The sequence below is a fragment of the Coregonus lavaretus genome (assembly GCF_964263955.1).
Source record: "Coregonus lavaretus genome assembly, contig: HAP1_SCAFFOLD_833, whole genome shotgun sequence".
NCBI classification, from domain to species: Eukaryota; Metazoa; Chordata; class Actinopteri; order Salmoniformes; family Salmonidae; genus Coregonus; species Coregonus lavaretus.
In genome coordinates this window covers 134,647-152,500 of record NW_028158266.1, presented here as the reverse complement: position 1 = coordinate 152,500, position 17,854 = coordinate 134,647, and the positions used below count along the sequence as shown (strand labels likewise).

General features: G+C 43.9%; 1 protein-coding gene across 1 annotated transcript in view; it reads right to left on the bottom strand.

Moving 5' to 3' along the window:
* Positions 1 to 17,854, bottom strand: part of LOC311124236 (translation machinery-associated protein 16-like) — a 36,642-nt gene that overhangs the window by 6,267 nt on the left and 12,521 nt on the right. The window contains exon 4 of the mRNA XM_084198414.1: positions 15,397 to 15,481. Coding sequence (XP_084054540.1) covers positions 15,397 to 15,481 — 85 coding nt within the window. The remainder of the gene's footprint in view (positions 1 to 15,396; positions 15,482 to 17,854) is intronic.

Below are 17,854 nucleotides of genomic sequence, written 5' to 3'. Positions count from 1 at the left end.
CTCCTCCATACAGCTAGACTGACCATAACAGCTCAGTACCTTCTCCATACAGCTAGACTGACAATAACAGCTGAAACAGAGCAGTACCTTCTCCATACAGCTAGACTGACCATAACAGCTGAAACAGAGCAGTACCTTCTCCATACAGCTAGACTGCCCTCAACAGCTGGAACAGAGCAGTACCTTCTCCATACAGCTAGACTGCCCATAACAGCTGAAACAGAGCAGCACCTTCTCCTCCATACAGCTAGACTGACCATAAAAGCTGAAACAGAGCAGTACCTTCTCCTCCATACAGCTAGACTGACCATAACAGCTGAAACAGAGCAGTACCTTCTCCATACAGCTAGACTGACCATAACAGCTGAAACAGAGCAGTACCTTCTCCATACAGCTAGACTGACCATAACAGCTGAAACAGAGCAGTACCTTCTTCTCCATACAGCTAGACTGACCATAACAGCTGAAACAGAGCAGTACCTTCTCCATACAGCTAGACTGACCATAACAGCTGAAACAGAGCAGTACCTTCTCCTCCATACAGCTAGACTGACCATAACAGCTGAAACAGAGCAGTACCTTCTCCATACAGCTAGACTGACCATAACAGCTGAAACAGAGCAGTACCTTCTCCATACAGCTAGACTGACCATAACAGCTGAAACAGAGCAGTACCTTCTCCATACAGCTAGACTGACCATAACAGCTGAAACAGAGCAGTACCTTCTCCATACAGCTAGACTGACCATAACAGCTGAAACAGAGCAGTACCTTCTCCTCCATACAGCTAGACTGACCATAACAGCTGGAACAGAGCAGTACCTTCTCCATACAGCTAGACTGACCATAACAGCTGAAACAGAGCAGTACCTTCTTCTCCATACAGCTAGACTGACCATAACAGCTGAAACAGAGCAGTACCTTCTCCTCCATACAGCTAGACTGACCATAACAGCTGAAACAGAGCAGTACCTTCTCCTCCATACAGCTAGACTGACCATAACAGCTGGAACAGAGCAGCACCTTCTCCTCCATACAGCTAGACTGACCATAACAGCTGAAACAGAGCAGTACTTTCTCCATACAGCTAGACTGACCATAACAGCTGAAACAGAGCAGTACCTTCTCCTCCATACAGCTAGACTGACCATAACAGCTGAAACAGAGCAGCACCTTCTCCTCCATACAGCTAGACTTACCATAACAGCTGGAACAGAGCAGTACCTTCTCCTCCATACAGCTAGACTGACCATAACAGCTGAAACAGAGCAGAACTTTCTCCATACAGCTAGACTGACCATAACAGCTGAAACAGAGCAGTACCTTCTCCATACAGCTAGACTGACCATAACAGCTGAAACAGAGCAGTACCTTCTCCATACAGCTAGACTGACCATAACAGCTGAAACAGAGCAGTACCTTCTCCTCCATACAGCTAGACTGACCATAACAGCTGAAACAGAGCAGTACCTTCTCCTCCATACAGCTAGACTGACCATAACAGCTGAAACAGAGCAGTACCTTCTCCTCCATACAGCTAGACTGACCATAACAGCTGAAACAGAGCAGTACCTTCTCCTCCACACAGCTAGGCTGCCCTCAACAGCTGAAACAGAGCAGTACCTTCTCCTCCATACAGCTAGACTGACCATAACAGCTGGAACAGAGCAGTACCTTCTCCATACAGCTAGACTGACCATAACAGCTGAAACAGAGCAGTACCTTCTCCTCCATACAGCTAGACTGACCATAACAGCTGAAACAGAGCAGTACCTTCTCCATACAGCTAGACTGACCATAACAGCTGAAACAGAGCAGTACCTTCTCCTCCATACAGCTAGACTGACCATAACAGCTGAAACAGAGCAGTACCTTCTCCTCCATACAGCTAGACTGACCATAACAGCTGAAACAGAGCAGTACCTTCTCCATACAGCTAGACTGACCATAACTGCTGAAACAGAGCAGTACCTTCTCCTCCATACAGCTAGACTGACCATAACAGCTGAAACAGAGCAGTACCTTCTCCATACAGCTAGACTGACCATAACAGCTGAAACAGAGCAGTACCTTCTCCTCCATACAGCTAGACTGACCATAACAGCTGGAACAGAGCAGCACCTTCTCCATACAGCTAGACTGACCATAACAGCTGAAACAGAGCAGTACCTTCTCCTCCATACAGCTAGACTGACCATAACAGCTCAGTACCTTCTCCATACAGCTAGACTGACAATAACAGCTGAAACAGAGCAGTACCTTCTCCATACAGCTAGACTGACCATAACAGCTGAAACAGAGCAGTACCTTCTCCATACAGCTAGACTGCCCTCAACAGCTGGAACAGAGCAGTACCTTCTCCATACAGCTAGACTGCCCATAACAGCTGAAACAGAGCAGCACCTTCTCCTCCATACAGCTAGACTGACCATAAAAGCTGAAACAGAGCAGTACCTTCTCCTCCATACAGCTAGACTGACCATAACAGCTGAAACAGAGCAGTACCTTCTCCATACAGCTAGACTGACCATAACAGCTGAAACAGAGCAGTACCTTCTCCATACAGCTAGACTGACCATAACAGCTGAAACAGAGCAGTACCTTCTTCTCCATACAGCTAGACTGACCATAACAGCTGAAACAGAGCAGTACCTTCTCCATACAGCTAGACTGACCATAACAGCTGAAACAGAGCAGTACCTTCTCCTCCATACAGCTAGACTGACCATAACAGCTGAAACAGAGCAGTACCTTCTCCATACAGCTAGACTGACCATAACAGCTGAAACAGAGCAGTACCTTCTCCATACAGCTAGACTGACCATAACAGCTGAAACAGAGCAGTACCTTCTCCATACAGCTAGACTGACCATAACAGCTGAAACAGAGCAGTACCTTCTCCATACAGCTAGACTGACCATAACAGCTGAAACAGAGCAGTACCTTCTCCTCCATACAGCTAGACTGACCATAACAGCTGGAACAGAGCAGTACCTTCTCCATACAGCTAGACTGACCATAACAGCTGAAACAGAGCAGTACCTTCTCCATACAGCTAGACTGACCATAACAGCTGAAACAGAGCAGTACCTTCTCCATACAGCTAGACTGCCCTCAACAGCTGGAACAGAGCAGTACCTTCTCCTCCATACAGCTAGACTGACCATAACAGCTGAAACAGAGCAGTACCTTCTCCTCCATACAGCTAGACTGACCATAACAGCTGGAACAGAGCAGTACCTTCTCCTCCATACAGCTAGACTGACCATAACAGCTGGAACAGAGCAGTACCTTCTCCATACAGCTAGACTGACCATAACAGCTGAAACAGAGCAGTACCTTCTCCATACAGCTAGACTGACAATAACAGCTGGAACAGAGCAGTACCTTCTCCTCCATACAGCTAGACTGACCATAACAGCTGGAACAGAGCAGTACCTTCTCCTCCATACAGCTAGACTGACCATAACAGCTGAAACAGAGCAGCACCTTCTCCTCCATACAGCTAGACTGACCATAACAGCTGGAACAGAGCAGCACCTTCTCCTCCATACAGCTAGACTGACCATAACAGCTGGAACAGAGCAGCACCTTCTCCATACAGCTAGACTGACCATAACAGCTGAAACAGAGCAGCACCTTCTCCATACAGCTAGACTGACCATAACAGCTGAAACAGAGCAGCACCTTCTCCTCCATACAGCTAGACTGACCATAACAGCTGAAACAGAGCAGTACCTTCTCCTCCATACAGCTAGACTGACCATAACAGCTGAAACAGAGCAGTACCTTCTCCTCCATACAGCTAGACTGACCATAACAGCTGGAACAGAGCAGTACCTTCTCCATACAGCTAGACTGACCATAACAGCTGGAACAGAGCAGTACCTTCTCCTCCATACAGCTAGACTGACCATAACAGCTGGAACAGAGCAGTACCTTCTCCATACAGCTAGACTGACCATAACAGCTGAAACAGAGCAGTACCTTCTCCTCCATACAGCTAGACTGACCATAACAGCTGAAACAGAGCAGTACCTTCTCCATACAGCTAGACTGACCATAACAGCTGAAACAGAGCAGTACCTTCTCCTCCATACAGCTAGACTGACCATAACAGCTGAAACAGAGCAGTACCTTCTCCTCCATACAGCTAGACTGACCATAACAGCTGAAACAGAGCAGTACCTTCTCCATACAGCCAGGCTGCCCTCAACAGCTGGAACAGAGCAGTACCTTCTCCTCCATACAGCTAGGCTGACCATAACAGCTGAAACAGAGCAGTACCTTCTCCATACAGCTAGACTGACCATAACAGCTGGAACAGAGCAGTACCTTCTCCTCCATACAGCTAGACTGACCATAACAGCTGAAACAGAGCAGTACCTTCTCCTCCATACAGCTAGGCTGACCATAACAGCTGAAACAGAGTAGTACCTTCTCCTCCATACAGCTAGACTGACCATAACAGCTGAAACAGAGCAGTACCTTCTCCTCCATACAGCTAGGCTGCCCATAACAGCTGAAACAGAGCAGTACCTTCTCCTCCATACAGCTAGACTGACCATAACAGCTGAAACAGAGCAGTACCTTCTCCTCCATACAGCTAGACTGACCATAACAGCTGAAACAGAGCAGTACCTTCTCCTCCATACAGCTAGGCTGCCCATAACAGCTGAAACAGAGCAGTACCTTCTCCATACAGCTAGACTGACCATAACAGCTGAAACAGAGCAGTACCTTCTCCATACAGCTAGACTGACCATAACAGCTGGAACAGAGCAGTACCTTCTCCATACAGCTAGACTGACCATAACAGCTGAAACAGAGCAGTACCTTCTCCTCCATACAGCTAGACTGACCATAACAGCTGGAACAGAGCAGTACCTTCTCCTCCATACAGCTAGACTGACCATAACAGCTGAAACAGAGCAGTACCTTCTTCTCCATACAGCTAGACTGACCATAACAGCTGAAACAGAGCAGTACCTTCTCCTCCATACAGCTAGACTGACCATAACAGCTGGAACAGAGCAGTACCTTCTCCATACAGCTAGACTGACCATAACAGCTGGAACAGAGCAGTACCTTCTCCATACAGCTAGACTGACCATAACAGCTGAAACAGAGCAGTACCTTCTCCTCCATACAGCTAGACTGACCATAACAGCTGAAACAGAGCAGTACCTTCTCCATACAGCTAGACTGACCATAACAGCTGAAACAGAGCAGTACCTTCTCCTCCATACAGCTAGACTGACCATAACAGCTGGAACAGAGCAGTACCTTCTCCTCCATACAGCTAGACTGACCATAACAGCTGAAACAGAGCAGTACCTTCTCCATACAGCTAGACTGCCCTCAACAGCTGGAACAGAGCAGTACCTTCTCCTCCATACAGCTAGACTGACCATAACAGCTGAAACAGAGCAGTACCTTCTCCTCCATACAGCTAGACTGACCATAACAGCTGAAACAGAGCAGTACCTTCTCCTCCATACAGCTAGACTGACCATAACAGCTGAAACAGAGCAGTACCTTCTCCTCCATACAGCTAGACTGACCATAACAGCTGAAACAGAGCAGTACCTTCTCCATACAGCTAGACTGACCATAACAGCTGAAACAGAGCAGTACCTTCTTCTCCATACAGCTAGACTGACCATAACAGCTGGAACAGAGCAGTACCTTCTCCATACAGCTAGACTGACCATAACAGCTGAAACAGAGCAGTACCTTCTCCATACAGCCAGGCTGCCCTCAACAGCTGAAACAGAGCAGTACCTTCTCCATACAGCTAGACTGACCATAACAGCTGAAACAGAGCAGCACCTTCTCCTCCATACAGCTAGACTGACCATAACAGCTGAAACAGAGCAGTACCTTCTCCTCCATACAGCTAGACTGACCATAACAGCTGAAACAGAGCAGTACCTTCTCCTCCATACAGCTAGACTGACCATAACAGCTGAAACAGAGCAGTACCTTCTCCTCCATACAGCTAGACTGACCATAACAGCTGAAACAGAGCAGCACCTTCTCCTCCATACAGCTAGACTGACCATAACAGCTGGAACAGAGCAGTACCTTCTCCATACAGCTAGACTGACCATAACAGCTGGAACAGAGCAGTACCTTCTCCATACAGCTAGACTGACCATAACAGCTGGAACAGAGCAGTACCTTCTCCATACAGCTAGACTGACCATAACAGCTGGAACAGAGCAGTACCTTCTCCATACAGCTAGACTGACCATAACAGCTGAAACAGAGCAGCACCTTCTCCTCCATACAGCTAGACTGCCCTCAACAGCTGGAACAGAGCAGTACCTTCTCCTCCATACAGCTAGACTGACCATAACAGCTGAAACAGAGCAGTACCTTCTCCTCCATACAGCTAGACTGACCATAACAGCTGAAACAGAGCAGTACCTTCTCCTCCATACAGCTAGACTGACCATAACAGCTGAAACAGAGCAGCACCTTCTCCTCCATACAGCTAGACTGACCATAACAGCTGGAACAGAGCAGTACCTTCTCCATACAGCTAGACTGACCATAACAGCTGAAACAGAGCAGTACCTTCTTCTCCATACAGCTAGACTGACCATAACAGCTGAAACAGAGCAGTACCTTCTCCATACAGCTAGACTGACCATAACAGCTGGAACAGAGCAGTACCTTCTCCATACAGCTAGACTGACCATAACAGCTGAAACAGAGCAGTACCTTCTCCATACAGCCAGGCTGCCCTCAACAGCTGAAACAGAGCAGTACCTTCTCCTCCATACAGCTAGACTGACCATAACAGCTGAAACAGAGCAGCACCTTCTCCTCCATACAGCCAGGCTGCCCTCAACAGCTGAAACAGAGCAGCACCTAGACAACTGCTTTGCCCTACTTCTTGTCAGGCCCACAATCTGGAGGCCACGCCCTGCAAGCCTGTGTACGTGGTCGAGATCTGGAGGCCACGCCCTGCAAGCCTGTGTACGTGGTCGAGATCTGGAGGCCACGCCCTGCAAGCCTGTGTACGTGGTCGAGATCTGGAGGCCACGCCCTGCAAGCCTGTGTACGTGGTCGAGATCTGGAGGCCACGCCCTGCAAGCCTGTGTACGTGGTCGAGATCTGGAGGCCACGCCCTGCAAGCCTGTGTACGTGGTCGAGATCTGGAGGCCACGCCCTGCAAGCCTGTGTACGTGGTCGAGATCTGGAGGCCACGCCCTGCAAGCCTGTGTACGTGGTCGAGATCTGGAGGCCACGCCCTGCAAGCCTGTGTACGTGGTCGAGATCTGGAGGCCACGCCCTGCAAGCCTGTGTACGCGGTCGAGATCTGGAGGCCACGCCCTGCAAGCCTGTGTACGCGGTCGAGATCTGGAGGCCACGCCCTGCAAGCATGTGTACGTGGTCGAGATCTGGAGGCCACGCCCTGCAAGCCTGTGTACGTGGTCGAGACTGACGAATATCAGCTCCACCAGTTTACACCTCCAACGAGGCTGTCCAAGTCACGAGGGGCAGGTACTTCCACCGAGGCTGTCCAAGCCACGAGGGGCAGGTACCTCCACCGAGGCTGTCCAAGCCACGAGGGGCAGGTACCTCCACCGAGGCTGTCCAAGTCACGAGGGGCAGGTACTTCCCACGGGGGGCCAGTATGAAAAATGTATGCACTCACTAACTGTAAGTCGCTCTGGATAAGAGCGTCTGCTAAATGACTAAAATGTAAATGTTAAGCAGCTTCTCGGCAAAGGCCTGCTCCATTTAGCCATCAAATGAGCAGCTCCCCCTGGCCTCCCCCCACATCATCAACATGTTGTTGGTGAGACCACTTGTCTCTCCTCGCTGCTCCTTGGTGCTTTATCACATAGTGATCTTTACGCGCTACACGCTTCAGCACTCGGCGGTCCCGTTCTGTGAGCTTGTGTGGCCTACCACTTCGCGGCTGAGCCGTTGTTGCTCCTAGACGTTTCCACTTTACAATAACAGCACTGAAAGTTGACCGGGGCAGCTCTAGCAGGGCAGAAATTTGACTAACTGACTTGTTGGAAAGGTGGCATCCTATGACGGAGCCACGTTGAAAGTCACTGAGCTCTTCAGTAAGGCCATTCTACTGCCAATGTTTGGAGATTGCATGGCTGTGTGCTCAATTTTATGCACCTGTCAGCAATGGATGTGGCTGAAATAGCCGAATCCACTAATATGAAGGGGTGTCCCCATACTGCTGTATATATAGTGTATCTCCATTAGAATCCACTAATATGAAGGGGTGTCCACATACTGCTGTATATATAGTGTATATATCTCTATTAGAATCCACTAATATGAAGGGGTGTCCACATACTGCTGTATATATAGTGTATATATCTCTATTAGAATCCACTAATATGAAGGGGTGTCCACATACTGCTGTATATATAGTGTATCTCTATTAGAATCCACTAATATGAAGGGGTGTCCACATACTGCTGTATATATAGTGCATCTCTATTAGAATCCACTAATATGAAGGGGTGTCCCCATACTGCTGTATATATAGTGTATCTCTATTAGAATCCACTAATATGAAGGGGTGTCCACATACTGCTGGATATATAGTGTATCTCTATTAGAATCCACTAATATGAAGGGGTGTCCACATACTGCTGGATATATAGTGTATCTCTATTAGAATCCACTAATATGAAGGGGTGTCCACATACTGCTGTATATATAGTGTATATATCTCTATTAGAATCCACTAATATGAAGGGGTGTCCACATACTGCTGTATATATAGTGTATCTCTATTAGAATCCACTAATATGAAGGGGTGTCCACATACTGCTGTATATATAGTGCATCTCTATTAGAATCCACTAATATGAAGGGGTGTCCCCATACTGCTGTATATATAGTGCATCTCTATTAGAATCCACTAATATGAAGGGGTGTCCACATACTGCTGTATATATAGTGCATCTCTATTAGAATCCACTAATATGAAGGGGTGTCCTCATACTGCTGTATATATAGTGTATCTCTATTAGAATCCACTAATATGAAGGGGTGTCCACATACTGCTGTATATATAGTGTACCTCTATTAGAATCCACTAATATGAAGGGGTGTCCACATACTGCTGTATATATAGTGTATCTCTATTAGAATCCACTAATATGAAGGGGTGTCCACATACTGCTGTATATATAGTGTATCTCTATTAGAATCCACTAATATGAAGGGGTGTCCACATACTGCTGTATATATAGTGTATCTCTATTAGAATCCACTAATATGAAGGGGTGTCCACATACTGCTGTATATATAGTGTATATATCTCTATTAGAATCCACTAATATGAAGGGGTGTCCACATACTGCTGTATATATAGTGTATCTCTATTAGAATCCACTAATATGAAGGGGTGTCCACATACTGCTGTATATATAGTGCATCTCTATTAGAATCCACTAATATGAAGGGGTGTCCCCATACTGCTGTATATATAGTGCATCTCTATTAGAATCCACTAATATGAAGGGGTGTCCACATACTGCTGTATATATAGTGCATCTCTATTAGAATCCACTAATATGAAGGGGTGTCCTCATACTGCTGTATATATAGTGTATCTCTATTAGAATCCACTAATATGAAGGGGTGTCCACATACTGCTGTATATATAGTGTACCTCTATTAGAATCCACTAATATGAAGGGGTGTCCACATACTGCTGTATATATAGTGTATCTCTATTAGAATCCACTAATATGAAGGGGTGTCCACATACTGCTGTATATATAGTGTATCTCTATTAGAATCCACTAATATGAAGGGGTGTCCACATACTGCTGTATATATAGTGTATCTCTATTAGAATCCACTAATATGAAGGGGTGTCCTCATACTGCTGTATATATAGTGTATCTCTATTAGAATCCACTAATATGAAGGGGTGTCCACATACTGCTGTATATATAGTGCATCTCTATTAGAATCCACTAATATGAAGGGGTGTCCACATACTGCTGTATATATAGTGTATCTCTATTAGAATCCACTAATATGAAGGGGTGTCCACATACTGCTGGATATATAGTGTATCTCTATTAGAATCCACTAATATGAAGGGGTGTCCACATACTGCTGGATATATAGTGTATCTCTATTAGAATCCACTAATATGAAGGGGTGTCCACATACTGCTGTATATATAGTGTATCTCTATTAGAATCCACTAATATGAAGGGGTGTCCACATACTGCTGTATATATAGTGGATCTCTATTAGAATCCACTAATATGAAGGGGTGTCCACATACTGCTGTATATATAGTGTACCTCTATTAGAATCCACTAATATGAAGGGGTGTCCACATACTGCTGTATATATAGTGTACCTCTATTAGAATCCACTAATATGAAGGGGTGTCCACATACTGCTGTATATATAGTGTATCTCTATTAGAATCCACTAATATGAAGGGGTGTCCACATACTGCTGTATATATAGTGTATCTCTATTAGAATCCACTAATATGAAGGGGTGTCCACATACTGCTGTATATATAGTGTACCTCTATTAGAATCCACTAATATGAAGGGGTGTCCTCATACTGCTGTATATATAGTGTATCTCTATTAGAATCCACTAATATGAAGGGGTGTCCACATACTGCTGTATATATAGTGCATCTCTATTAGAATCCACTAATATGAAGGGGTGTCCACATACTGCTGTATATATAGTGTATCTCTATTAGAATCCACTAATATGAAGGGGTGTCCACATACTGCTGTATATATAGTGTATCTCTATTAGAATCCACTAATATGAAGGGGTGTCCACATACTGCTGGATATATAGTGTATCTCTATTAGAATCCACTAATATGAAGGGGTGTCCACATACTGCTGGATATATAGTGTATCTCTATTAGAATCCACTAATATGAAGGGGTGTCCACATACTGCTGTATATATAGTGTATCTCTATTAGAATCCACTAATATGAAGGGGTGTCCACATACTGCTGTATATATAGTGTATCTCTATTAGAATCCACTAATATGAAGGGGTGTCCACATACTGCTGTATATATAGTGTATCTCTATTAGAATCCACTAATATGAAGGGGTGTCCACATACTGCTGTATATATAGTGTATATATCTCTATTAGAATCCACTAATATGAAGGGGTGTCCACATACTGCTGTATATATAGTGCATCTCTATTAGAATCCACTAATATGAAGGGGTGTCCCCATACTGCTGTATATATAGTGCATCTCTATTAGAATCCACTAATATGAAGGGGTGTCCACATACTGCTGTATATATAGTGCATCTCTATTAGAATCCACTAATATGAAGGGGTGTCCTCATACTGCTGTATATATAGTGTATCTCTATTAGAATCCACTAATATGAAGGGGTGTCCACATACTGCTGTATATATAGTGTACCTCTATTAGAATCCACTAATATGAAGGGGTGTCCACATACTGCTGTATATATAGTGTATCTCTATTAGAATCCACTAATATGAAGGGGTGTCCACATACTGCTGTATATATAGTGTATCTCTATTAGAATCCACTAATATGAAGGGGTGTCCACATACTGCTGTATATATAGTGTACCTCTATTAGAATCCACTAATATGAAGGGGTGTCCTCATACTGCTGTATATATAGTGTATCTCTATTAGAATCCACTAATATGAAGGGGTGTCCACATACTGCTGTATATATAGTGCATCTCTATTAGAATCCACTAATATGAAGGGGTGTCCACATACTGCTGTATATATAGTGTATCTCTATTAGAATCCACTAATATGAAGGGGTGTCCACATACTGCTGGATATATAGTGTATCTCTATTAGAATCCACTAATATGAAGGGGTGTCCACATACTGCTGGATATATAGTGTATCTCTATTAGAATCCACTAATATGAAGGGGTGTCCACATACTGCTGTATATATAGTGTATCTCTATTAGAATCCACTAATATGAAGGGGTGTCCACATACTGCTGTATATATAGTGGATCTCTATTAGAATCCACTAATATGAAGGGGTGTCCACATACTGCTGTATATATAGTGTACCTCTATTAGAATCCACTAATATGAAGGGGTGTCCACATACTGCTGTATATATAGTGTACCTCTATTAGAATCCACTAATATGAAGGGGTGTCCACATACTGCTGTATATATAGTGTATCTCTATTAGAATCCACTAATATGAAGGGGTGTCCACATACTGCTGTATATATAGTGTATCTCTATTAGAATCCACTAATATGAAGGGGTGTCCACATACTGCTGTATATATAGTGTACCTCTATTAGAATCCACTAATATGAAGGGGTGTCCTCATACTGCTGTATATATAGTGTATCTCTATTAGAATCCACTAATATGAAGGGGTGTCCACATACTGCTGTATATATAGTGCATCTCTATTAGAATCCACTAATATGAAGGGGTGTCCACATACTGCTGTATATATAGTGTATCTCTATTAGAATCCACTAATATGAAGGGGTGTCCACATACTGCTGGATATATAGTGTATCTCTATTAGAATCCACTAATATGAAGGGGTGTCCACATACTGCTGGATATATAGTGTATCTCTATTAGAATCCACTAATATGAAGGGGTGTCCACATACTGCTGGATATATAGTGTATCTCTATTAGAATCCACTAATATGAAGGGGTGTCCACATACTGCTGTATATATAGTGTATCTCTATTAGAATCCACTAATATGAAGGGGTGTCCACATACTGCTGTATATATAGTGTATCTCTATTAGAATCCACTAATATGAAGGGGTGTCCACATACTGCTGTATATATAGTGCATCTCTATTAGAATCCACTAATATGAAGGGGTGTCCACATACTGCTGTATATATAGTGTATCTCTATTAGAATCCACTAATATGAAGGGGTGTCCCCATACTGCTGTATATATAGTGTATCTCTATTAGAATCCACTAATATGAAGGGGTGTCCACATACTGCTGGATATATAGTGTATCTCTACTAGAATCCACTAATATGAAGGGGTGTCCACATACTGCTGTATATATAGTGTATCTCTATTAGAATCCACTAATATGAAGGGGTGTCCACATGCTGCTGGATATATAGTGTATCTCTATTAGAATCCACTAATATGAAGGGGTGTCCACATACTGCTGTATATATAGTGTATCTCTATTAGAATCCACTAATATGAAGGGGTGTCCACATACTGCTGTATATATAGTGGATCTCTATTAGAATCCACTAATATGAAGGGGTGTCCACATACTGCTGTATATATAGTGTATCTCTATTAGAATCCACTAACATGAAGGGGTGTCCACATACTGCTGGATATATAGTGTATCTCTATTAGAATCCACTAATATGAAGGGGTGTCCACATACTGCTGTATATATAGTGGATCTCTATTAGAATCCACTAATATGAAGGGGTGTCCACATACTGCTGTATATATAGTGTATCTCTACTAGAATCCACTAATATGAAGGGGTGTCCACATACTGCTGTATATATAGTGCATCTCTATTAGAATCCACTAATATGAAGGGGTGTCCACATACTGCTGTATATATAGTGCATCTCTATTAGAATCCACTAATATGAAGGGGTGTCCACATACTGCTGGATATATAGTGTATCTCTACTAGAATCCACTAATATGAAGGGGTGTCCACATACTGCTGTATATATAGTGTATCTCTATTAGAATCCACTAATATGAAGGGGTGTCCACATGCTGCTGGATATATAGTGTATCTCTATTAGAATCCACTAATATGAAGGGGTGTCCACATACTGCTGTATATATAGTGTATCTCTATTAGAATCCACTAATATGAAGGGGTGTCCACATACTGCTGTATATATAGTGGATCTCTATTAGAATCCACTAATATGAAGGGGTGTCCACATACTGCTGTATATATAGTGTATCTCTATTAGAATCCACTAACATGAAGGGGTGTCCACATACTGCTGGATATATAGTGTATCTCTATTAGAATCCACTAATATGAAGGGGTGTCCACATACTGCTGTATATATAGTGGATCTCTATTAGAATCCACTAATATGAAGGGGTGTCCACATACTGCTGTATATATAGTGTATCTCTACTAGAATCCACTAATATGAAGGGGTGTCCACATACTGCTGTATATATAGTGCATCTCTATTAGAATCCACTAATATGAAGGGGTGTCCACATACTGCTGTATATATAGTGCATCTCTATTAGAATCCACTAATATGAAGGGGTGTCCACATACTGCTGTATATATAGTGGATCTCTATTAGAATCCACTAATATGAAGGGGTATGCACGACCCACCTGGCACCCCTAACAAACTACAGCCTCAAAGGAGAAATCTGACTCTTCTCTGGTATGCACGACCCACCTGGCACCCCTAACAAACTACAGCCTCAAAGGAGAAATCTGACTCTTCTCTGGTATGCACGACCCACCTGGCACCCCTAACAAACTACAGCCTCAAGTCGAAACCATTATAACACACAAACACGGAGAAAGGAACAGTTTGTGGAAATCAAGGAGGAAGAGCAAAGCACACACACGGGTACTGACCACACACACACGGGTACTGACCTCACACACGGGTACTGACCACACACACGGGTACTGACCTCACACACACGGGTACTGACCTCACACACACGGGTACTGACCTCACACACACGGGTACTGACCTCACACACACGGGTACTGACCTCACACACACGGGTACTGACCACACACACGGGTACTGACCTCACACGGGTACTGACCACACACACGGGTACTGACCACACACACGTGTACTGACCACAGACGGGTACTGACCATACACACACGGGTACTGACTCCACACACACGGGTACTGACTCCACACACACGGGTACTGACCCCATACACACACGGGTACTGACCACACACACACAGGTACTGACCACACACACGGGTACTGACCACACACACACACGGGTACTGACCACACACACACACGGGTACTGACCCCACACACACGGGTACTGACCCCAAACACACGGGTACTGACCCCACACACACGGGTACTGACCCCACACACACGGGTACTGACCCCACACACACGGGTACTGACCCCACACACACGGGTACTGACCTCACACACGGGTACTGACCCCACACACAGGTACCGACCCCACACACACGGGTACTGACCTCTCTATGATGTGGCAGGCGTCCTGTTTGGTGAACTCTGTCTTCTCAGAGTCCAGCTGGCTCTGAAACCACTGCAGCCTCTCACCTATACACGGGTACTGACCCCACACACTGGTACTGACCATACACACGGGTACTGACCCCACACACGGGTACTGACCTCTCTATGATGTGGCAGGCGTCCTGTTTGGTGAACTCTGTCTTCTCAGAGTCCAGCTGGCTCTGAAACCACTGCAGCCTCTCACCTATACACACAATAAAAGGTAAGAGAGTGGAACCAACACCCTACCGCTGTACATACCTCACCTTACTAACCCTACCGCTGTACATACCTCACCTTACTAACCCTACCGCTGTACATACCTCACCTCACTAACCCTACCGCTGTACATACCTCACCTCTCTAACCCTACCGCTGTACATACCTCACCTTACTAACCCTACCGCTGTACATACCTCGCCTCACAAACCATACCGCTGTACATACCTCACTAACCCTACCGCTGTACATACCTCACCTTACTAACCCTACCGCTGTACATACCTCACTAACCCTACCGCTGTACATCCCTCACCTCACTAACCCTACCGCTGTACATCCCTCACCTCACTAACCCTACCGCTGTACATACCTCACTAACCCTACCGCTGTACATACCTCACCTTACTAACCCTACCGCTGTACATACCTCACCTCACTAACCCTACCGCTGTACATCCCTCACCTCACTAACCATACCGCTGTACATACCTCACTAACCCTGCCGCTGTACATACCTCACCTTAATAATCCTACCGCTGTACATACCTCACTAACCCTACCGCTGTACATACCTCACTAACCCTACCGCTGTACATACCTCACTAACCCTACCGCTGTACATACCTCACTAACCCTGCCGCTGTACATACCTCACTAACCCTACCGCTGTACATACCTCACTAACCCTGCCGCTGTACATACCTCACTAACCCTACCGCTGTACATACCTCACTAACCCTACCGCTGTACATACCTCACTAACCCTACCGCTGTACATACCTCACTAACCCTACCGCTGTACATACCTCACTAACCCTACCGCTGTATATACCTTACTTGCACCTGTCTTTTCTTACTAGCACTGACGATAACTCCTTATTGAGGAGAAATGGACAGACTACTGAGATATGTGGTTGTCCCACCTAGCTATCTGAAGATGAATGCACTAACTACTGAGATATGTGGTGGTCCCACCTAGCTATCTGAAGATGAATGTACTAACTACTGAGATATGTGGTTGTTCCACCTAGCTATCTGAAGATGAATGTACTAACTACTGAGATATGAGGTTGTTCCACCTAGCTATCTGAAGATGAATGTACTGTGTAGTACAGTAGTACAGTAGTATAGTAGTATAGTAAGACAGTAGTATAGTAGTATAGTAACACAGTAATATAGTAACACTGTAGTATAGTAGTATAGTAACACAGTAGTATAGTAACACAGTAGTACAGTAGTATAGTAACACAGTAGTATAGTAACACAGTAGTATAGTAACAGTAGTATAGTAACACAGTAGTACAGTAGTATAGTAACACAGTAGTATAGTAGTATAGTAACACAGTAGTACAGTAACACGGTAGTATAGTAACACAGTAGCATAGTAACACAGTAGTATAGTAACACAGTAGTATAGTAGTACAGTAACACAGTAGTATAGTAGTACAGTAGTATAGTAACGCAGTAGTATAGTAACACGGTAACACAGTAGTATAGTAACACAGTAGTATAGTAACACGGTAGTACAGTAGTATAGTAACACAGTAGTATAGTAACACAGTAGTACAGTAGTATAGTAACACAGTAATATAGTAACACAGTAGTATAGTAGTATAGTAACACAGTAGTATAGTAACACAGTAGTATAGTAACACAGTAGTATAGTAAGACAGTAGTATAGTAACACAGTAGTATAGTAGTATGGTAACACAGTAGTATAGTAACACAGTAGTATAGTAACACAGTAGTATAGTAACACAGTAGTACAGTAGTATAGTAACACAGTAGTACAGTAGTACAGTAACACAGTAGTATAGTAGTATAGTAACACAGTAGTATAGTAAGACAGTAGTATAGTAACACAGTAGTATAGTAGTATGGTAACACAGTAGTACAGTAGTATAGTAACACAGTAGTATAGTAGTATAGTAACACAGTAGTATAGTAGTATAGTAACACAGTAGTATAGTAGTATAGTAACACAGTAGTACAGTAGTATAGTAACACAGTAGTATAGTAGTATAGTAACACAGTAGTATAGTAACACAGTAGTATAGTAACACAGTAGTATAGTAAGACAGTAGTATAGTAACACAGTAGTATAGTAGTATGGTAACACAGTAGTATAGTAACACAGTAGTATAGTAACACAGTAGTATAGTAACACAGTAGTATAGTAACACAGTAGTATAGTAAGACAGTAGTATAGTAACACAGTAGTATAGTAGTATGGTAACACAGTAGTATAGTAACACAGTAGTATAGTAACACAGTAGTATAGTAACACAGCAGTATAGTAGTATAGTAACACAGCAGTATAGTAACACAGTAGTATAGCAACACAGTAGTACAGTAG